We start from the raw sequence: 22,350 nt of genomic DNA, 5'->3' as shown, positions 1-22,350 counted from the left end.
TATGACCCGAAAGACCATTGAACTCGGACGCGCGGTGCACACCAGGCCCGCCCCAAAACTACCACTCCCATGAAGCCTTGCGATTGTGATCTGAGGCGCTATTGGTCCTCAGGGCGCGGGGTGACCCGGGAGATGTAGTCTCTTTCGCCAGGGCGCTATTGCCGAGGGCAACGGTCCCCTCTGGCACGAGTGTTCTACCTTGAGCGGCGGCAGCCTCCGCGGAAGGACTTCGCGGGAGGAGGTTGGCGGGGTTGGCTGGGCGGTGGCCGGGCTTGATGCCTGGGCTCGGGAGAGGAATTGAGGGAAAAGGGGCGCGCTCCGGAGCTGAGTAGGTCGGGCAGCGGGAGGGCCGTTCAGGGGCCTCAAGCCTCAGTTTCCCCGTCTGAGGCGCACTGGAGAGATGGTCCGATGTGGGTCGCTCCAGGCCTTGGGGGAACAACCCGCTGGTCTGAAGGGCGCCCCTATTTTCAAAAATTGGTTTATCTTTTAACAGCTTTATTGATAACTCATCTACATGCGGTACAATTCACCCTTTTAAGCTTACAATTCCTGTTATTTTACTAAAAATTTACCAGATGGTGCAAACATCACCACCATCCAGCTTTCGAACTTGTGGGTCACCCCAAGTGTATCTCTCCATCCCCGCTACCACCCGCAGTCCCAGGCAACCACCGATGGGCTTTGCGAGTTTGTGGATTTGCCTTTTCTGGACAGTCCTTGTAACTGGAATAATAGGGTGTGTGGTTTTTTGCATCATCTGGTATTTTCACTTAGTGTGGTGTGTTTGACACGTGTGCATGTTGTGTGTATCATTATTTGTTCTTTTTTATTACTGAATGGAGAAGGCAATGGCACCCCACTCCAGTACTCGTGCCTGGAAAATCCCATGGACGGAGGAGCCTGGTAGACTGCAGTCCATGGGGTCGCTAGGAGTCGGACACGACTGTATAACTTTCAAGTAGACAACCTGAGCGACTTCCCTTTCACTTTTCACTTTCATGCATTGGAGAAGGAAATGGCAACCCACTCCAGTGTTCTTGCCTGGAGAATCCCAGGGACGGGGGAGCCTGGTGGGCTGCCGTCTCTGGGGTCGCACAGAGTTGGACACGACTGAAGCGACTTAGCAGCATTACTGAATAGTTCTCATCCATTCACTAGTTAATGGCTCTTTGGGTTGTTGCCACTTTTTGTGTATTATGAATAAGAACTGTTACCAACATTTGCATCCATTTCAGTTATCTTGGGCTGCATAGGATTGAAATTGCTGGGTCCTATGGTAACTATGTTTAACTTTTTGAGGACCTACCAGACTGTTTTCCAGGTTGGCAGATGCATCCTTTTACAGTCTCCTCCAAGGGGTATGATGGTTCTATCTAATATCTTCACATCTTCACCAACCACGTGTTCCTTTCTGTACTTTTGATTACAGTCACTCTAGAGGGTGTGAAGTGGGATCTCATAGTGGCTTTGATTTGAATTCCCCTCATGGATGATGTTGAGCATCTTATTACATGCTTATTGGCCATTTGTATATTTTTTTGTGTGAAATATCAGTTCATGTATTTTGCCTATTGGTTTATTTTTAATTGTGAGTTTACAATGTATTTTTACAAAAAATACATGTTTCTAACACAATACTGTAAATCAGCTATACTTCAATAAAAAATTAAAAAATACATATCTATTTTAGTTGTGGTAAAGTGTACATAACATGAAATTTACCCTTTTAAACATTATTAATTTTTTTTAATTCTTTTTTTTTGGCTGATCTGTGGGGCTTGCAGGATATCACTTCCCAGATCAGGGACTGAATCCCACCCCATGGAATCCTAACTACTAGGCCACCAGAGAAATTCTGCCCTCTTTTTTTTTTTTAATAAAAAATTAAAAAAAAAATTTTTTTTTAATTTATTTTAAACCTTTCAGAAGAACTAGATGCCAGAAAACCTGGCCTGGTGGTCAGACTTACCCTCTGACCAGCACGGAATGGCCTGGAGCCTTAACTACAAAAATATTCACAGAGATAGCTGTTGATGTTGTTCCAGTGCTTTCTACTTCCCCTTCACCATGTCCTTGCAGCTAAAATTTAGCCCATTATGCAGGTAGTCCAAATACTGTCATTGTTATCATTTTGTTTAGTTGCTAAGTCGTGTCTGACTCTTTTGCGACCCCACGGACTATAGCCTGTCAGGCTCCTCTGTCCGTAGGATTTCCCAGGCAAGAATACTGGAGTGGGTTGCCATTTCCTTCTCCAAGGGATCTTCCCCACCCAGGGGTTGAACCTGCATCTCCTGCAGTGGTAGGCAGATTCTTTACCACTGAGCCACTTGGGAAGTCCCCCAGTACCATCATGACAGCTATCTAAATTTTACTGTATGCTTATTCTGTGCCCCATACTGAACATAGGATTCCTGCTATTCCCTTTTTACAGATGACCAAACTGAGGCACAGAATGGTTAAGTAACCTGACCGGGGTCGCTCCCACTAGGAATTCACTGACCCCTGTGGTCAGGCCTATGCTGGGCACTCTTTAGTATATGAATTGTTAAGATGGGGATAAGAGAGCAAGCACAATAGAGAAACAGAAATAATAATCCATTCTTGTCCATAATCTTAGGGACTGGGTTAAATGCTTTGCCTAGCACAAAATATTTGAACTCAGCTTTGAAAGGTGTATAAGATGTAGAGTTGCCAAGTTTAACAAATCAGAATACTGGACACCCAGTTGAATTTCAATTTCAGATAAATAATTTTTTAATATGAAGATATTTAGAACACAATGCTTTTTCATATAAAATGTTCAGAACATTAGCTTTTACCATAAAAATATTTGTGTCATACTTAATTTTTAAAAATTATTTGCTGTTTATCTGAAATTCAAATAACTGACTGTCCTCTATTTATTCTGGTAATCCTAATAAAGTAGTTTTCCAAGTGGATAGAGGGGAAAAAGGCTTTTTTGGGTCTCACAGTACTTTTTTGTTTTTTAATAAAAGTAACATATATAGTCTTGGTAGAACATTCAAACAGTATTTTTTTTTTTTTTTTTGGCTGCGCTGTTCAGGATGTGGGATTTTAGTTCTCTGATCAAACATTGAACCTGTGCCCTCTGCATTGGAAGCACAAAGTCTTAATCCCTGGACCACCAGACAAGTCCCACCATTCAAACAGTATGGAGCTGAGGCATGGTTTTACATCTCGTCTTTTCTGCCTCACAGACCATTATGCTGGAGATGTCATGCACACAGATTTCCCCCTTCCTTTAATGGCTGCCTAATATTCCACTGTGTGCCTGTGGTTGTCTGGACCTCACTGGGCCTCCGTTTCTGATTAGTACAAATAATGCTACCAAGACATTCCTTGGACATCTCTATGTGACTTTGAGAATGTAATTGTAGGTAAATTCCCAGATGTGGAACTGTGGGGTCTTGGTTCTGTGCATTTCACATTTTCATTGCCATTGCCAAGTTCACTAAAGGGCCTGCAGCAGACACCCACCCATGCCGTATTTTTCCCAAGTCTTTAAAATCTTTTGAAACCTTGGTAAATCTTGCGGTGGATTGTTCCTATTCTTTCGGGGTACATGAGAACTCTGAGAATACAATGAAAACTCAGGCCCTTCTCCCCAGAAAAATGTACGCTAGCACACACACACAACACGTGGCTGGCATTTTGTGCAGGATGGGAGGAGAGGGAAGCCTGTGTCTGTGCAAAAGCCCCAATCCTGCTCCCAGGGCAGAGGTTCTTACACTAAGTAAAATAAGATTTCTGGGGAGCTCATTAAACATATAGATTGAGTTTCAAAAACAGCTTAAAAAAAATAGTACATCCAGTTTTTAAAACTATTTTTATTTATTTAGCCTCACTGTGTGGCATGCAGGATCTTAGTTCCTTGACCAGGGGTTGAACCTGGGCCTCCTGCATTGGGAATGTGGAGTCTTAACCACTGGACTACCAAGGCAGGCTCTCAACAGCTCTTTTTTGGTGGGGGGGGTTGTCAAATAATCCTTTATTTTTCTTCTCCCTTTGCCGTTCTTAACTAGCAGGGCACTCCACTACACCACTGTTAATACCATCTATGATGTCGTAAGGGTGGCGGCCATCAACATTGCAGCCCACAGACTGGGCGGTCCCCAGGATCTCTTTAATGGTTCCAGAAAGTTCTCTAGCTAGAGACCGATGCCGCATCTGCCAGGCAACGTTGACATCATCTCATCAAAAGTGATGTTTCCACTGTGCTTAATGTTTTTCTGCTTCTTTCTGTCTCTTGGTGGTTCTTTGAGGGCTTTGATGATCAGGGCAGAAGCAGAAGGTACCACCTCAATCTGGGCTTGTCTGTTCTGAATGGTCAGTTTCACTGTAATCCTCAGAGCCTTCCAGCCACCAGTTGCCTTGGCGATGTCATCACCGACCTTTTTTGGAGACAGACCGAGGGGGCCGATCTTGGGGGCCAGGGCAAACATGGCACCGACCTCCCCACCAGCGCACCTCAGGTACACGACTTTAATCTTGTTGGGGTCGAGCTTAGGTGGCATGGTGGAGGCGGCTGGTGTCAGATAAACCCGGATTCGGGACTACTGAAGAAAGTTGCACCTTGGCCTCCTCTGAGCCAAAAGCCGAGAGCTCAACAGCTCTTTTTTTTGAGAGAACTGAGGACACTTGGATAAAGGAGGAAACTGGACTTGGGGTGCGACTGGGGAGTAGGACTGACTTGGAGTTGAAGTGGGGCAGCTGGAGAGACAGTGAGGAACTCTGGGGGTGAGCGAGATCTTTGGAATCGGCCTAAGCTCTGAATTTGGCTCTGCTACTCACTGGCCATACAGGCAAAGCTATGGCTTTTCCAGTAGTCACATACAGATGTGAGAGTTGGACCATAAAGAAGGCTGAGCGCCAAAGAGGTGATGCTTTTGAACTGTGGTGCTAGAGAAGACTCCTGAGAGTCCCTTGGACTGCAAGGAGATCAAATCAGTCAATCCTAAAGGAAGTCAACCCTGAGCATTCATTGGAAGAACTGATGGTGAAACTGTAATACTTTGGCCATCTGATGCGAAGAGCTGACTCATTGGAAAAGACCCTGATGCTGGGAAAGACTGAGGGCAGGAGAAGGGGCGACAGAGGATGAGATGGTTGGATGGCATCATTGATTCAATGGACATGAGTTTGCACAAACTCTGGGAAACAGTGAAGAACAGGGAAGCCTGGCGTGCTGCAGTCCATGGGGTCTCAAAGAATCAGACACAACTTAGCAACTGAGCAACAACAGCAACTCACTGATCAGGATCTAACCTGCTGCGGCCTTCATTTCCTTCCTCTCTTTCTATGAGAGAGGGATGACAATAACCAACTCACAGGGTCAAGTGAGGGTTAAATGACATACAGCAGCTCTGAATGAAGTACTGGGGCTCCTGCTGGGGCCTGAGAATCGCTGACTTTTGTCTTTAATATGTAACATGTGTCACTTAATACCTGGCAATTCAGTGTAATTGCCAGGTAATTCAGTGGTAACATACCAGGTATCTTATTTGTATATTTTTAATTTATTTTTTGGCTGCCCTGGGTCTTAGTCGCTGCTCCAGGGAGCTCTCTAGTTGCGCAAGAGGGGGCTACTCTTTGTTGCGGTTCATGGGCTTCTCATCGGGGTGGCTTCTCTAGTTGGGGAGCACGCACCCTAGGGCACACAGGCTTCAGAAGCTGTGGTGCTCGGGCTTAGTTACTCTGTGGCTTCTGGAATCTTCCTGGATCAGGGATCGAACCTGTGTCCCCTGCATCGGCAGGCGGATTCTTACCCACTGTACCACCAGGGAAGTCCCAGGTGTGTTATTTTCATGGTGGTCATCGGGCTTGGTGGGGCGGCTCTGGCCAGAGGGCAAAAGGGGATGTGGTCTGTCCCAAGTGGTGGGAGCTCTTGAGAGATTTGAACTGGCAGTATGAACATCAGGTGTTCTGATTCTTACGTTTTTTGTCTTTACTCCCTAGAATGGCTTCGATAAGAAAACCCAGCCGTCCTGTGCGTGACATCTTTGGCGACCTCAGAGATATTTCCTTAGAAGATTCAAAGTTGGGGGACATGTGGAACTCTGATATCAGTAGACGTCTTACCAAAATAGCACCCGGTCCCAGCAGATTTTTAAAAAGAAACCAGACTCTGGGTGGAAAACACTTCCTGCCAAAAGAGAACGCTGTCCTGGGGAGCGAGCCCTGGCACTCTTTAAGTAGACCGTCAACCACTGCCTCCAAGGTCAGGGCCAACGCGGCGCTCACGAAGCTGGCACAGATAGAGACCAAGATCAGGAACCGGAAGGTGCGGGTAGATTCATCAGACGCGGAATCCGAGGACTGGCTCCCTAGCAGAGCTGAAGAAACTCCCCCTAGGAGGACGGCTGACCTTTCTTCACAGAACGCAGGACAACCCTCCCAGGAACAGGCCCTTGAAATTCCTGTCCCTGAGACAGACATGCCGAGTGGGAAGGTCAGTAGGTTTCTAAAGAAGAGAGAAGCACAGGTGGAAAAGATACCCGTGGAAGCCCAGGTTGGGAAGGAGAGGGATGCTCAAAGACCCAGAGAGAAACAGCCTCCTAGAACACTGGATTCGCCAGACAGTGATGAAGAGGAGATGAAAAAGTTGCTGGGGAGCTTGATAGAATCTTCTGGGGAAAAAGAAACAACCGCCAATCAGGGTTTCAGCAAAGCCACTGAGAAAGAAGAAACAAAACTAGTCTCGGTAAGGTTTGCATGTATTTATCCATTTTTGTTTTTTATTTGTTTATCTGGCTGCATCGGGTCTCAGGTGTGGCCCATGGGATCTTCCCTTGTGGCGCAGGGACTCCAGTCCCAGCACACGGCTCTGGAGCTCTTGGGCTCAGTAGGTGGCGACAGAAGTTGCTCTGTGGCATGCGGGATCTTAATTCCCCATCCAGGGATCGAACCTGCATCCATCCCCTGCATCGCAAGGTGGATTCTTAACCACTGGACCACCAGGGACATCCCTGCATTTTGCACTTATTTATTTTGTACTTGTTTGTATTAATACTTTGCATTTGTACCTTTATGTCATAGCACTAGAGTCTTGAGGAGCGCCATCACCCGCAAGCTGCTTGCGAGAGTGCTGGATGAGGAAGGGTTGGGTTTCAGCCAATCCCGGGGCCCCACTCCTGGCCTGCTCTGTAAGGGATCGGGTTTCCGACACGTCAGGTGGTTTGCACCATGCGCGCTGGTGACTGTATGCCCCGCAGGATGGCACTTTGTATGACTGAGGCAGCCCCGGCCGTGACCGCTGCCACCGGTGACCCACGCCCGCTTGCTGGTTGGACCACATGGGAATCACTAACTGGGGAAGGCTCCATTTCCATTTTTTTTTAAATTGAGGTGAAATTCCTGTAACCTAAAATTCCTAATTAACCTATTAAAAATGAACAATTCAGTGGCATTTAGTACATTCACAATGTTGTATAACTGCCATCTGTCTCCTTCCAAAACATTTCCATCCTCCCAGAAGTAAAGCGTTACTGATTACTCTCAGTCTTCCTTCTTGGCTCAGTGGTAGAGAATCTGCCTGCAATGCAGGAGTCACAGGAGGTGCAGGTTTGATCCCTGGGTTGGGAAAATTCGCTGGAGGAGGGCATGGCAACCCACTCCAGTATTCTTGCCTGGAGAATGTTGTGGACAGAGGAGCCTGGTGGGCTACAGTCCAGAGGGTCACAAAGAGTTGACGTGACTGAAGTGGTTTAGCACGGACACGTGCACCAAATAATCACTCCCTGTTTCCCTGTCCTCCAAACCCTAATAATCACTAATCTGCTTTCTGTCTCCGTGGGTTTGCCTGTTCTGGACATTTCTCCAGTGGAATCATACAACCTGTGACCTTTTGTGTCCAGTCTCTTTCCCTTAGCATGATGCTTTCGGGGTTCACTCACATTGTAGCATACATCAATGCTCCATTCCTTTTTATGGCTGAGGAATATTCCATTGCGTGGATGGACCACATTGTGTCTATCCACTCATCCACTGATGGACGTCTGGGATGTTTCCACCTTTTGGCAATTATGAATAGTGTTACAAGTATCTGTTTGAGTCCCTGTTTTCAATTCTTTGGGTTTTTCCTAGGAGCAGAACTGTTGTGTCCTGTAGTAAGTCTGTGTGTAACTAACGGAGGAACAGACAAACTGATTCCCACAGTGGCCGCACTGCTTTGCACGAGGGTCCCAATTCCTCCACATCTTCACCAACACTCGTTATTAAGGGAAATTACAGTAGAGGTGCTTTGGCCAATTTTGCTTAGTCGCTCTTGTGACTAACTTTGTCTGACTCTTTGCAACCCTTCTGGACTGTAGCCCACCAGGCCACTCTGTCCATGGGATTTCCCAGGCAAGAATACTGGAGTGGGTCGCCATTTCTTTCTCCAACCATGCAGGCACTGTGGGTTCAATCCCTGTGTCAGGAAGATCCCCTGGAGAAGGAAATCGCAACCCACTCCAGCATTCTTGCCTGGGAAATCCCATGGACTGAGGAGGCCAGCAGGCTACAGTCCCTGGGCTTGCAAAGAGTCAGGCACGATTTGAAAGCCAAGCAATATTTCTGAGTATTTCTTATTTATTTATGAGGGGAGAAGAGAGAAAGGGGCTGAGAACGGTAACAGTCATCATGAGGCCTCACACTGTCCACCAACCCCAATGTCGCTTGATCAGGACTTAGCATGTTTGGTTAATTTCCCTTCTTTTGTTTCTGCCCACGTAGGGTCAAATCCCAACTCCACCGAGAGCCCTTTCACGGCCCAGTAAGGATCTTCCCAGCTCAAAGCCATTCGCCACTTCATGGCCGTCAACCTCACGGTCAGCAGACGGGTCCCTTCACGGTGCCGGCTTGAGAGCTCGCTCCCCACAGACGCCTGCCTCCCGCACCGTGTCGCATTCCATCCCTGGTGCCTTTGCGAAGTCAGCGCCCTCGACCGCGGGGGCCGAAGAGCTCTCATCCTCCCTGAGAAGGAGCGAGCCTGGGCCCCAGGAGGAGCCTCCCTCGGAAGCCGCCGATGACAGTCTGAACGGTACCTTCGTCCCTGTGCAAAGCTGCCACCTGGGCAGGGAGGGCGAGACCACCTTTAGGGTCCCCAGCGTGGTGGTCACAGGGTGTTATCACGAGGGGTGCAAGGCACCCTCGGCTTTTCCACACCCTTTCCTAGTTGAGGGGCCAAGTCAGATTTCTTTTTCCCCTTGGGGCCTGTGGGCTCTTAGTTCCCTGACCCCTGCATCTCTGTGTCTGAAATGCGGTCTTAACCACTGGACCACCAGGGAAGTCCCTGTTCTCTCTTTAAAGTCTTCATCTAGTGACCCTGCCCAGTGACAGAGCAAAGGCAAACCCTTCTCGAGCTTCATATGAGAGAAAGTTTTCCTTGTTGTGAAAGAGAAGTGTATTTCCTTTCCTTTTTAATTGCAGAAAATGAAACCAACCTCTAAGCAGTCACAGACATTTTTATTATTTCACCATCATTCAACATGATTTTTTATGTACTTATTTATTTTTTATTTTTGGCTGTGTTGGGTCTTTGTAGCAGTGGCCAGGGTCTTAGTTCCTTGACCGGGAATCGAACCTGCATCCCCTGCACTGGAAGCCAGGGTGGATTCTTTTTTTTTTTTTCTTCTCTTTATTGAACTCCCCAGATCTTTTCTTTTTAAAATTTTTATTTGCTATTGGGGTATAGCCGCGAAGGTGGATTTTTAACCACTGGACCACCAGGGAAGTCCCCAGCATGAGTTTTAATATCGTATGTATTTAAGAAAAGAGCAGAAAAAGAAAACATGGATTTCTCCCCTCTGCAGTTGCCTTGCCATCAAAACCCAGTTAAATAACTGGGTTGAGTACCTGCTGTTTGCCAGCAGGTGCCAGGCGCGATGGTGTCAGGAGCAGGATGAGAAACAGGCAAACCTGCCCTGCCCCGGCCCCAGTTCCCAGGTGCTAGGATGATCTTTAGCCAGTGAATCAGTGGTCAGGGAGGAAAAATAGTTTTTCCCATGTGTCTTTTTAACTTCTCGGCTGGGGCTCTGTAACCAAAGACAGGTTAACAGGAGAAAAGCATTCTGAGATTCAATAAAGATTTCATATAAGTTTTATGTGACCCAGGAGCCTTCATAAGGAAATGAAAACGTAAAGGAACGGTCATGCCTCCTGCTAGGTGTGATGAGCAGTGGAGAGTCCTGGGAGAATGAGATAGAAAAAGGATAGGAGTAGATGAGGGGAGACGGAGCGAAACCTGCTGGTGGGGCGTGGCTCAGTTCCCCCCATCCTGGGCATAAGGATGCTCCTTTCCCCCAGGTAAAGGGAAGGTGAGTCTTACCTGAGGGTCTTACAACCTGCTTTGGAGGAGGTCAGGGAGTCCTTGCAGCCCCTTCTGTGTCTCAGATTCCTGCAGCTCAAAATATTCAAGATGCGGACTTCCCTGGTGGTCCAGTGGTTAAGACTCTGCACTTTCACTTCAAGGTCACAGGTTCAGTCCCTGGTCAGGGAACTAAGATCCCACAGGCTGAGTAGTGTGATCCTACCCCCGAAAAAACTCCAAGATGCTAAGGCACCATGATGTAGGGGCAGGGAGGGGAAGCACAGCCGACCAAAGTCCCCTCCCTGTGCAGGGGGATGGGCCTGAGGGTGCGCGAAAGCCCCCTTGGAGTCCCCTCGGGGGTCACCACGCATGCCACGTGGCACGTCACTGCTTTTGGCTTGGATCTTCAGGCCCGAGGAAATGGTGATGGGTGTCCTAGCCAGCCTGGTGGGCGTGGATGAGACGGTGGGCGTACCTGCACCGGAAGCCTGTGAGGGTCAGGGTTGGCCGACATGACAGCCAACAGGGACGCCAGACCTGGGTTCTGGCCCTCCCTGACTGCCCCTCCAGGCTGCGCCTCAGCCCCTGCTGCTGGCCGGGAGGGGCCCCCTCTGTGTCCAGACCCCACCTTCCCCTCCAGATGCAGCTTCAAGAGAGGAAGGCAGCAAGGAGTGGCGAAGACAAGTCTGAGTTTGTGGGGTCCAGCCCATCTGGGGTGGGGGCTTTCCTGGTGGCTCAGACAGTAAAGAACCTGCCTGTGATGCGGGAGACCCAGGTTTGATCCCTGGGTCGGGAAGATCCCCTGGAGAAGGAATGGCAACCCGCTGTAGTATTCTTGCCAGAATTCCATGGACAGGGGAGCCGGGCGGGCTACAGTCCACGGTGTCGCCAAGAGTCGGATAAGACTGAGCGACTAACAAGCACACTGCCTGGGGTGGACACGCTTGCCCCGCCGCCTTCTGGCCACGCGGCCTCGGGCCCTGTGTCTGGTTTCCTCACCTGTAGCGTGGGGCAGGGCTATGACAGCGAGCTAGCGCACGTGGAGGGCCGCCTGCACGGTGGGCCTGTGAGAGGCAGGGTTGGCCGACGTGACAATAACATTACTAGTCCGCGGTCTCCTGCGGTGCCTTGGCCCAAGCCAGCCGTGATGGCTTATTCAGAGGCTTGTCCGTGAACGTATCCCAGGACCTGTACGCCACAGGCATGCTGGCAACTGGCAGTGCCAGAGGAGTTCAGAGGCGGGGTGAGCCCTTAGCACTGAACTGCTGAGCTAGGTTTTCATTTCCGTCTTACGTTGCTGGGCAGCCTGGCGTTGGGGATTGCACTCAGCTAGCCTTTCCAGGAGAAGGCAATGGCACCCCACTCCAGTACTCTTGCCTGGAAAATCCCATGGACGGAGGAGCCTGTGGCCTGCAGTCCATGGGGTCGCTAAGAGTCGGACAGTACTGAGCGACTTCACTTTCACTTTTCAGTTTCATGCATTGGAGAAGGAAATGGCAACCCACTCCAGTGTTCTTGCCTGGAGAATCCCAGGAACGGGGGAGCCTGGTGGGCTGCTGTCTCTGGGGTCGCACAAAGTCAGACACGACCGAAGCGACTTAGAAGCAGCAGCCTTTCCAGGAGGAGTGAGCCGCTTGGTCTTCCATCTCCCATTCACCCCCAGCTCTGTGCCTCCCGCGTGGTGGGCACTGCTCCAGCTGTCCCCGCTGACTGACCCCTGTCTGTTCCTGGAATTGCAGGCTGCATCCTGCCTCCTCTGGGAGGCTCATCCCTCCAGCCAGCCAGGCTGCTCGGCGCCCCCCATGGAAGCCCCTAAGACACCTTGGAGGCCCCGCCAAGTGTCCACCCGACTCAGCCGGGGTTGCATGCACCTGCTGGGGTTTTGAGGCCCTGCAGGGTGGACACCCCCGTCCCCCTCGCATCACACACACCCAGCCTCTGTGCTTGTCATGAAGTGAGCCATGTGGTGGAGTTGCTCCTGACCCTGGCTGCCCGTCAGCCTTCCTCCTCCCGGGGAAGAGCAGGCCCACATGTTGACGGGGCAAAACCTGCTGGGGCACTGGAACTACGTGGAGCCTTCCTCTTCTAGTAACCCGCACCCATGGCATTCAGGCGTTGGCAGCTGGCTAGCTGGCACCACAAAGTGGAAGTTCACCTGAGCTTGAAACGAATGTGTTAGTCACTCACTCGTGTCCAGTTCTTTGCGACCCCATGGACTGTAGCCCACCGGGCTCCTCTGTCCGTGGAATTCTCTAGGCAAGAATACCGAGTGGGTTGCCATGCCCTCCTCCAGGGGATCTTCCCAACCCAGGGATTGAACCTGGGTCTCCTGTATTGCCGACAGATTCCTTACTGTCTGGGAAAGACCCCCTGTGCCCTTAACTTGCTTTAAATGAGAACCTAGGATGAGGTGCCCTCTCCCAGTGGAGGGCCTGCCCCTCCTACCTCAAGCACGCTTACCACTGCGCTTCCCTCTTTGCACTGTGAGCTGCTCTGTGGAGGCCAGGGGCTGGGAAGCTTCTGGCCTGTTTTTCTTTTTTTCCTTGCTTCTCTATTTTTCAGATCTTCCTGAAGAAGGAAATGGCAACCCATTCCAGTATTCTTGCCTGGAGAATCCCATGGATAGAGGAGCCTGATGGGCTATAGTCCTTGGGGGTCAAAAGAGTCAGACACAACTGAGCAGCTAAACCACCCCCACCACTACGTTTTGGATCTTAGTTCCCTGACCAGGGATTGAACCTGGGTCCTTGGCAGTAAGAGCATGGAGTCCTAACAACTAGACCATCAGGGAATCCTCCCGTTGTCTGTTTTTAAATATGTATTTATTTGACTGCCTCAGATTTTAGCTGCCACGTGCGGGATCTTCGTTGTAGGGCAGAGGCTCAGTAGTTGCAGTGCCTGGGCTTAGTTGCCCCACGCCATGTGGATCTCAGTTCCCTGACCAGGGATCGAACCTGCATCCCCTGCATTGCAAGGTGGATTCTTAACCACTGGACCACCAGGGAAGCCCTTCTCATTGCCTGTTTTTATAAGTAAAGTTGTACTGGGACACAGCCACACTCATTTGTTTATACACAGTCCTTGGTGGCTTTCCCATCATCACAAGGGCAGAGTTGAACAATGGTGAGAGAGACAGACTAGCCTGAAAAAGCCCAGACTATTAATACTTACTACCTCGCCCTTTAAAGAAAAAGTGCTCAGATGCCTGGGCTAGCTTTCTGAGGGCACTTTTGCATCTTCTCATCCCTAGCTCTTAGCCCAGTTCCTTCAACAGCATGTCAATACCTGTGGAGTAAATGAGTAAATATTGCCGTTACATTTTTAATTACAGATTTTAGAATAAACATTTTATCCCTGGATGACCTGGCTCCAGTTGTCAGTGAGAAATCAGACTTGGAATGGGAAGTAAGTACAGTGAACCGATTTTTTGTTTCTTTTTTTAAAAAAAGATTTATTTAATTAATCTGGCTCGCCGGGTCTCAGTTGCGGCATGCGGGATGTTCTGTCTTCATTGTGGGAATCTTTGGTTGCAGCATGTGAGATCTTAGTCTGCCGACCAGGGATTGAACCCGGGCCCCCTGAATTGGGAGCTTGGAGTCTTAGTCACTGGACCATCAGGGGAGTCCCTGAACTGATTTTTCACTTTCGATCTTTATGTAGAATGTTTTGCAGCCATGGTGCTTCATTTAGGTCAGTGATGCTCACCTGGGAGCACTTGGCAATGTCTGGCAATATTGTGGTCATAACTGTGGTGTTGGAAGGCGATGGCACCCCACTCCAGTGCTCTTGCCTGGAAAATCCCATGGACGGAGGAGCCTGGTGGGCTGCAGTCCATGGAGTCGCTGGGAGTCGGACGCGACTGAGCGACTTCACTTTCACTTTTCACTTTCATGCGTTGGAGAAGGAAATGGCAACCCACTCCAGTGTTCTTGCCTGGAGAATCCCAGGGACGGCGGGGCCTGGTGGGCTGCCGTCTGTGGGGTCGCACAGAGTCGGACACGACTGAAGCGACTTAGCAGCAGCAGCAGCAGGAACTGTGGTGCAGGGTGCTCCTGGCATCAAGTAGGCAGTGGCCCAGAGGGCGCTCAGTGGCCCAGAGTGCACAGGGTGGCCCCCACTGCAGGGAATATTTGTGTCTTGAATGGCAACGTGTCAATGTGCAGCGACCCTGATTTAAGATGATAAGAGAGGAGTTGTTTAATGTATCAGACGATTAGAGCAGGTCCCACCTCAACCTCTGCACAGCAATTCCTGCGCTGACCTGTCTTTACTCCAGCGCCCTGTGGTGATTGTTGCTGTATTAGTAACCACCTCACCATCAGCGCCGTGCAGCATTCAGGATTGCCATGCAGGATCACCAGGGTTCCCCCACCAGGGTTCCCCGACCAGGGTTCGAAACAGTGTCCCTTCCAACAGAAGCGCAGATTCTTAACCACTGGAACGTCAGGGAAGTCCCAGCACAGGTTTTAATAAAACCAAAATGACACAACATATTTCACCCACCTGCTGCTAACACATGCTCACACCATCAGTGTTAAGTGCAGCAGCTTCATGCCGAAGGGTTTCAAGAATTCTGCTCCCAATACTTGGCCTGCCCAAATCTAGAAAGGACCGTGTAGACCCTCACCTGCCGGGTCCCTGGGGCGCCCTCACTTCTAATGCAGTGGTATTTTGATCGTGTATTTTGATTGTGTTGCTCATTTAAAAATACTTTCCAGTTACCTCTGCCATCCTTCATTTTAGAAAGAAGGTCAGGGGGGCAAGGCATCCAGCAGAAGGCCCTGGGCAGGGGATCCCCCCTCTGAGAGCGAGATCTCCGAGCGCCTAAGTGAGCCATCGGCCTCGTCCCCTGAGCCCCAGGGCATTTGTTGCCTGGGGCCAACGTCTCCAGAACCTATAGCCAGCACGATGAACTCGACTTACTCAGAAGATTTTGAAAAATCCCCCAGTCCCACAGCATCTGAGTCAACAGCCCGTTCAGAGGAGTCTCCCAACAGGACGCTGGCCAGTCGGTCTGAATTTTCTGCAAGTCTGAAGTCAGACCTCCCTCCCTCAAGTCCCAAGTCCCGGAAGAAGCGGGCCAGGGGTGGACACCCAAGAGTCGTGGTAAAGGAGATGGCTGTGCAGACGCCCGATCCTGCCTTCACCTACCAGTGGGCTAAGGGTAAGGATGTGGCCCGAGGGTCGGAGGAGGGAGGGGGAGGCCTGCGGCGGGAATCGGCAGGAGCCCCGGACCAGGAGGCCTGGGCTGTCATCAGCCAGCTGGTGGGACCTCAGGCCCCTGCTTCCTCTTACACAGAAAAGGGGAGCTCCCTGGGTATTCCCCACTGTCTCCCAAGCTTCAAAACGCTGAAAGGTTTCAAACTAAAAACTAAAGCAGTGGTTGTCAGCGGGGCTGATCCTGGCCCCAGGGGACATCAGCCAGGGTGGGTGACTGACTCTCTAGGTGGAGGTGGGTTGCTGCTCAGCACCCTGCAGTGGCCAGGAAGGCCCCCCCAGAGAGCGACCCCGCCCAAAACGTCAGGTGTGACAGGGACCGCCTTCCAGGACAGCGCATCCTCAGATGCTTTGGGGTCCTTGAGCATGGCGGCTCCAAGAGCTGCTGCGTCGCCGGTCCAGCTGGTGGTCTGAACTCGCCGTGTGTGTTTGGTGGATTCCCTTCTGGCGTGCAACAGGCACGGCTCATCATTTCTCTTGTTCTCAGCATTGGCCCATGTGGACAGAAAGGTCTCTTTCTTTTAGTGATTCCCCTTCTTTGTTTTGGGGCTTCCCCAGTGGCTCGGAGGTAAAGAATGCAGGAGACACAGGAGATGTAGGTTTGATTCCTGGGTCGAGAAGATCCCCTGGAGGAGGGCATGACAACCCCTTCCAGTATACTCGTGGAGAATCCCATTGACAGAGGAGCCTGGCGGGCTACAGTCCATGGGGTTGCAGAGAGTCGGACGTGACTGAAGCAACTGCATGCACACACGCGCTGCTCCTTTTTCTCGTCAAGACCAGGGGTCCCCAACCTCCAGGCCACAGACCACGATGGGTCTGTGGTCTGTTCAGAACCTGGTTGTACAGCAGGAGGTGAGCAGGTGAGCGAAGCATCTTCTGTATTTACAGCTGCTCCCCATCACTCGCATTACCGCCTGAGCTCCGCCTCCTGTCTGATCAGCGGCAGCATAACAAACATAATGCGCTTGCTGCTGCTGCTAAGTCGCATCCAACTCTGTGTGACCCCATAGACAGCAGCCCATCAGGCTCCCCCATCCCTGGGATTCTCCAGGCAAGAACACTGGAGTGGGTTGCCATTTCCTTCTCCAATGCATGCAAAGTGAAAAGTGAAAGTGAAGTCGCTCAGTCGTGTCCGACTCTTAGCAACCCCGTGGACTGCAGACTTCCAGGCTCCTCCGTCCATGGGATTTTCCAGGCAAGAGTACTGGAAAGAAGTTCAGAGTACTGGAAGTTCTGGAGAAGGCAAAGGTGCCATTGCCTTCTCCGCTTGAGTCATCCCCAAACTGTCCCCCCACATCACCACCCCCACCCCAGTTGGTGGAAAAATTGTCTTCTGCAAGACCAGCCCCTGATGCCAGAAAGGTTGGGGACCACTCATCTAGACAACACCCACGATGCAGACAGAGCTTGTTCCCGGGCTGTGCGCTGGGGTGCGATTCCTGCTTTCTAAAATTTACTTATCTTGGCTGCGCTGGGTCTTTGTTGCAGTGCATGGGCTCTTCATTGAGGCAGGTGGGTTTTTCTCTAGTTGTAGCACTCAGGCTTAGTTGCCCCATGGCACATGGGAACTTAGTTCCCAGACCAAGGATTGAACCTGCCTTGGAAGGTGGATTCTTAACCACTGGGCCATCAGGGAAATCCCTGCGGTTCTTGCTTGATCTGCTCCTTTGGATCTGGGGCTTCGTGATACTTCTGTCCAGACCTCGCACCTGGCCACGGGGTGTGACTGCTGTGTTTCGCAGGGAGGCAGGTCAGTCAGATGGGCCCAGCTGAATCACTGGAAGGTGTTCAAGAGGATTTTCAACCCTGGCTCTGTGACTCAGAAACCTGAGTCCCTGCCCATGTCTTCCTGCTCCCTTTCTTGCAACAGAGCCTTTGGGCAGCAAATGGGCACATGTCTGTTTCCTTCTTTGCAATTTAGAGATGCTTTTGTAAAACATCAGTGGTGCTGATTTCCTAGATTAGGCCTGACATTGAAAGGAGGGAGGAAAAAGGCAGCCTAAATAAATCAGCCTGTTAAGAGTCCAGGGAACATCTGAAGCTCACAAATGGCTGTCAGAGGAGGGCCCATCCAGGGAAGGGCAGCCGCCCTGAGCTGAGTGACTGCTTCAGCCAGCTCACCTGACCTGTGTATTGAACAAGGAGAACCTACCAGAAAGATGGAGGCAGGTTTGGGGAAACTTTAAGAAGTGGAAAGATTAAAAAAAGCAAGGAGAGTGGCCATCACATTCAGAAAGAGAAAAAGACAGACTCACATAGCCTATTTCAGCATCTTACCTGTTGATGAGAAACTCATTGCTCTGGACTCTGCCCACTCACCTCTCCCCCTGTGTGTCTGGAGCAGCGGCCGGCGTGGCGGCCATCGGACCAGCCCTGGGAGGTGCCTATGTGGACCCAGCACCCATCGCCAGCCATGTCATCAGTGCAGACGCCATAGAAGGTAACAGCCCAGCCCACCTTGTGGGTCCCTTTAGGTGAAGCGGACACATTTTACCTGCAGTTTCACGTCCACCCTTGGAGGTGTAGGGCCACTCCTAGGTGCTGGGTTTGGAGAATCTGTTGGTGGGACGGTCACAGCCACAGGTAACTGCCACAATTTCTGGGCTCCCAGATGACAGACTGGGTGTCCCAGAACCTTGTCTGTCTTGCAATAGGACACCCATGTTGGAGAAAACAGGAAGGTTGGCAGGTACATACTGCAAGCCTCCTGCCCTGACGGGGCCATCTTTGTGTGTTCCCTCTGAGACCGTCTCTCCAGATTTCATAGCTGCTTTCCTCCAGCAGGCGCTCAGCCAGTGCTGAGTGGCCAGTCCCGTGGACACGGCCCTTGCCTTCTTGCTGAGTGTGGAGGGGTCACGGGGCCTTGGGGAGGCCCCGCCAAGCCTGGGGTGAGAGGAAGGTGCCAGTGAAGAGGTGATGGTCACTGTAGGAAACCCAGTCTGTGCCAGGTCCCCATGGGGCCACTGATGGCTCACACGACAGAAGCCAGGGGGCGTCTGGAACCTGTTCTTTTTCTTACCACTTCAATTTTCTTACCATTTTTAGAAGATGAAGATGTTAAAATGTATTGGTTATAAGTAAAATGTTTATATCTTAAAAAAAAAACACCCTCATCCTTTTTTTAAACATAAAATTGACCTCAGTGACTTTTCCATGAGTATAGTCTTAGTAATGATCTTTTTTATTTTAGTAATGATCATTTTTAACCATCACAGTTATTTTTAATTGTACTTTTATTTTGTTAAAATTATATATAAATATTTAAAAAAATTTTTTGGCCATGCCATGTGGCATGTGGGATCTTAGTTTCCTCACCAGGGATCAAATCCGTGCCCTCTGCAGTGGAAACTCAGAGCCCTAACCACTGGACCATTAGGGAAGTCCCTAAAAATTTTATCTTAATTGCATTTTAAATTATTTTAATTACATGTTTAAACATGCATGCGTGCCTGCTCGGTTGCTTCACTTGTGTCTGACTCTGCAACCCCATGGACTGCAGCCCACCAGGCTCCTCTGTCCATGGTATTCTCCTGGCGAGAATACTGGAGTGGGTTGCCATGCCCTCCTCCAGGGGATCTTCCCCACCCAGGGATAGAACCCGTCTCCTGCATTTCAGGTGGATCTTTACTGCTGAGCCACCAGGAAGCCCCACATGTTTAAACATACGAAGTGTTAAATTTCCCCTCTTCCTTATTTTGAAGTGTACAATTCAGGAGAGTTAGACCCACACCATGAGGCTGCACTGTCTGGAGAGCCACGTCGCTGGCCTTCCTCCCTTGTGTTGGACACCGAGGTTGAGGCTTCCAATGGTGCCTCGGGGCCGATGGTGTGAGACCCACACACAAGTCAGAGAGCGCAGTTCATCTACCGCTGAGCAGAAAGGCACATAATGAGGCGAGGCGGCTGCCGCTTCCGGAGGGGCAGTACCTGTGGAGAGCATCCTGCCACAGCTGAGGGGTTGGGGTGCAGGGCTGGCCGGGAGGTGCAGCGAGGGCTGGGGGCTGGGGTCCCAGGGGCTGACAACTGACCTGGAGCCGGGATGGCAGCCCTGACTGCATACAGCCCGGCCGTGTTCGCACTCAATGATGTGCTGAAGCAGCAGCTGAGCCTGACGCAGCAGTTCATCGAGGCCAGCCGGCACCTGCACGCGTCCCTCCTGCGCTCCCTGGACGGAGACTCATTCCACTACCACACCCTGGAGGAAACAAAAGAGGTGACCACGGCGCTGCCCCCACTTCCATGGAGGGGAGAGGGCAGGGGGCTTCCAGGATCAAACCAAAGAGGTGACCACAGCACTGCCCCCACTTCCATGGTGGGGAGAGGGCAGGGGGCTTCTGGGGCCCCCACTTCCATGGAGGGGAGAGGGCAGGGGGCTTCCAGGGTCAAACCAAAGAGGTGACCACAGCGCTGCCCCCACTTCCATGGAGAGGAGGGGGCAGGGGGCTTCTGGGGCCCCCACTTCCATGGGGGGGAGAGGGCAGGGGGCTTCTGGGGCTCCCACTTCCATAGGGGGAGAGGGCAGGGGGCTTCCAGGGCTCAAACCAAAGAGGTGACCACAGCGCTACCCCCACTTCCATGGGGGGGAGAGGGCAGGGGGCTTCTGGGGCTCCCACTTCCATAGGGGGAGAGGGCAGGGGGCTTCCCGGGCTCCCACTTCCATAGGGGGAGAGGGCAGGGGGCTTCCCGGGCTCCCACTTCCATGGAGGGGAGGGGGCAGGGGACTTCCGGGGCTCAAACTGGGGCGCTGGGGATGCTGGGGCCTAAGCCCCCTTTGGTCCTGGCCGAAGGAGCCCCTTTCTCTCCTTGGCTGTGAGCAGGGCTGGGGCAGGGATGCCGTGTGACATCAGAGCAAAGGTGCCCTTCTCCTGGGTGAGGGCCCTGCCCCTCCACAGACCCTTCCTGAGAGCCACCAGTCCTGAGGGCTGGCGCTCAGGGGATATCACACTCATCTCGCTTTTTCCCCTGCAAAATTCATTTCTTGTCCGATGACAAAAAGACATTATTTTATAAAAATCCTGTTGGAGATCTGTTACTTATAAAGTTCTCCATAATTTCAGGGATAAATATTACCAGCTTGATATATATCCTTTAGATTTCTCCTATGTAATATATAAACTGTTCAGCATGTGTACAATATCATGTCATGTATCCTATACAACGTATAAAATATATAGAACAGGTGTAGTGTTATACGTGATGTGACAGGTGTTTCTTTATAGAAATGGCATCCTACTATATGAATTGTTCATTTTTAGCATTTCAGCTACATATATTTTAGTACGTATTTCTTAAGAATAAGGACTTTAATAATCACAATACCACTGTAATACCAAAACCAAACTGACTTTTCTCAGTTACCATTATTAGGTGTCCAGTGTTCAAATTTTCACTCATCTCATAAAAGGTGTACGTTTCATTCCTATTTTCTTCATGTGTATCCAGAGTCCTACATCAAGTTTACTCAGTACTTTTTTAGACTCCTAACCTATATATATCGGAGAAGGCAATGGCACCCCACTCCAGTACTCTTGCTTGGAAAATCCCATGGACAGAGGAACCTGTTAGGCTGCCGTCCATAGGGTTGCTAAGAGTCGGACATGACTGAGCGACTTCACTTTCACTTTTCACTTTCATGCATTGGAGAAGGAAATGGCAACCCACTCCAGTGTTCTTGCCTGGAGAATCCCAGGGACGGGGGAGCCTGGTGGGCTGCCGTCTATGGGGTCACACAGAGTCGGACATGACTGAAGTGACTTAGCAACCTATATATATAGCAGAGGTTCTCAGCCCTGAGCAATGAGACCCCCGAAGGCCTGACCACCTGGTTTGCCTTGGCGGTAGGGTGGGCCTGGGAGTGGGTGTTCCTCCCACGGGCCCACTCTGAGAACCGCTGCTTACAGGCCACCCCACCTTCCCCACCTCGTTTCCTTAAAGTTTATTGGTTGGAAGAAAACAGGCTGTCCCACTTTCCCACATTCTGGACTTGGCTGATGGCACCCCTGAGGGGTCCTTGAACTTGTTCCGCTGTTGGACGTGTTAGCTGAATGCAAGCTGAAGTGATCTGATTGCTTCTGCCTACAGCCCCTGAGTGGCTGGTGGCCTGCTCTGCTCCAGGCCCATACCCTGAGGGTGGCACCCGAGCCCTTCTCCCCAGCCTGTATCCTCTGGGCAGCCGGGTAGCCCTGCCCCTGTCCCCTTTACCACAACCCCTCTTCCTCTTAGCCCCTGGAGACAGACAGGTGCCATCCCCAGGACCCAGGACCTCAGTGCACGGAGGCAGCAGTGGTGATGCTTCCTTGTGTCCTCTGCCCCACAGTACATCAGACAACACAGGCCCGCCCTGCTGACCATGGAGGAGGCCCTGCAGGAGGTGAAGAAGGAGCTAGGAGTGCCAGGAGGGATGGGCTCGAGTACCTGAGGAGCTGGTCCCGTACGCCGGACGTGACACTCACCCCCGAGACCCCAGGGGGTGTTCGGTGGTTGGGGTGCTCATCGTTTCCAGCTGAGTAGCCGTCTTGTTGGTGTGCCTGTCGTGGGAGAGGACACCACAGGCCAGCGAAGGGGAACCAGGTGGAGCCTGTCACCACGCGCACAGGATGGGGATGCCAGCACGCCAGGGGATGCCACGTGGAGTGGCTCCACCGGGGCAGGTGCTGGCTTCTCAGGCTCAGGAGACGGTGGGGGTGAAGAGCCCCCTCGACTAACAAGGGAGCAGGGCCACGCGTCCATGCTCGGGACCCCCGTGAGACACCCAGGCAGAGCTCCGACCCAACTCCACAATTCAGACAGTGCACTCAGGACGCACCTCCGCCCTCCTCAGC

The 22,350-nt window shown here is 51.3% G+C and overlaps 1 protein-coding gene and 1 pseudogene across 1 annotated transcript; one reads left to right on the top strand and one right to left on the bottom strand.

Annotated features, from left to right (window-relative positions):
• Positions 1–139: 139 nt before the first annotated feature.
• Positions 140–22,314, top strand: C1H19orf44 (chromosome 1 C19orf44 homolog). Its single transcript, XM_055541999.1, has 8 exons — positions 140–241; positions 5,977–6,721; positions 8,734–9,040; positions 13,641–13,714; positions 15,053–15,473; positions 17,874–17,969; positions 19,576–19,742; positions 21,846–22,314. Exons 2-8 carry the CDS (start codon positions 5,978–5,980, stop codon positions 21,945–21,947), a joined length of 1,911 nt encoding a protein of 636 aa, XP_055397974.1. The 5' UTR covers positions 140–241; position 5,977; the 3' UTR covers positions 21,948–22,314.
• LOC129624305 (60S ribosomal protein L12-like) lies at positions 4,030–4,550 on the bottom strand (annotated as a pseudogene).
• Positions 22,315–22,350: the final 36 nt, after the last annotated feature.

The sequence above is a fragment of the Bubalus kerabau genome, chromosome 1, assembly GCF_029407905.1.
Source record: "Bubalus kerabau isolate K-KA32 ecotype Philippines breed swamp buffalo chromosome 1, PCC_UOA_SB_1v2, whole genome shotgun sequence".
NCBI classification, from domain to species: Eukaryota; Metazoa; Chordata; class Mammalia; order Artiodactyla; family Bovidae; genus Bubalus; species Bubalus kerabau.
This window is presented reverse-complemented; position numbering and strand designations above follow the sequence as displayed.

Bases quoted from the DNA above. Each gene is read 5' to 3' on its own strand.
- C1H19orf44 (XM_055541999.1), top strand. From the start codon at position 5,978: ATGGCTTCGATAAGAAAACCCAGCCGTCCTGTGCGTGACATCTTTGGC. The intron at 17,970-19,575 runs GTAACAGCCCAG...CCGGGATGGCAG, and splicing joins CAGTGCAGACGCCATAGAAG to CCCTGACTGCATACAGCCCG. The intron at 19,743-21,845 runs GTGACCACGGCG...TCTGCCCCACAG, and splicing joins CCCTGGAGGAAACAAAAGAG to TACATCAGACAACACAGGCC.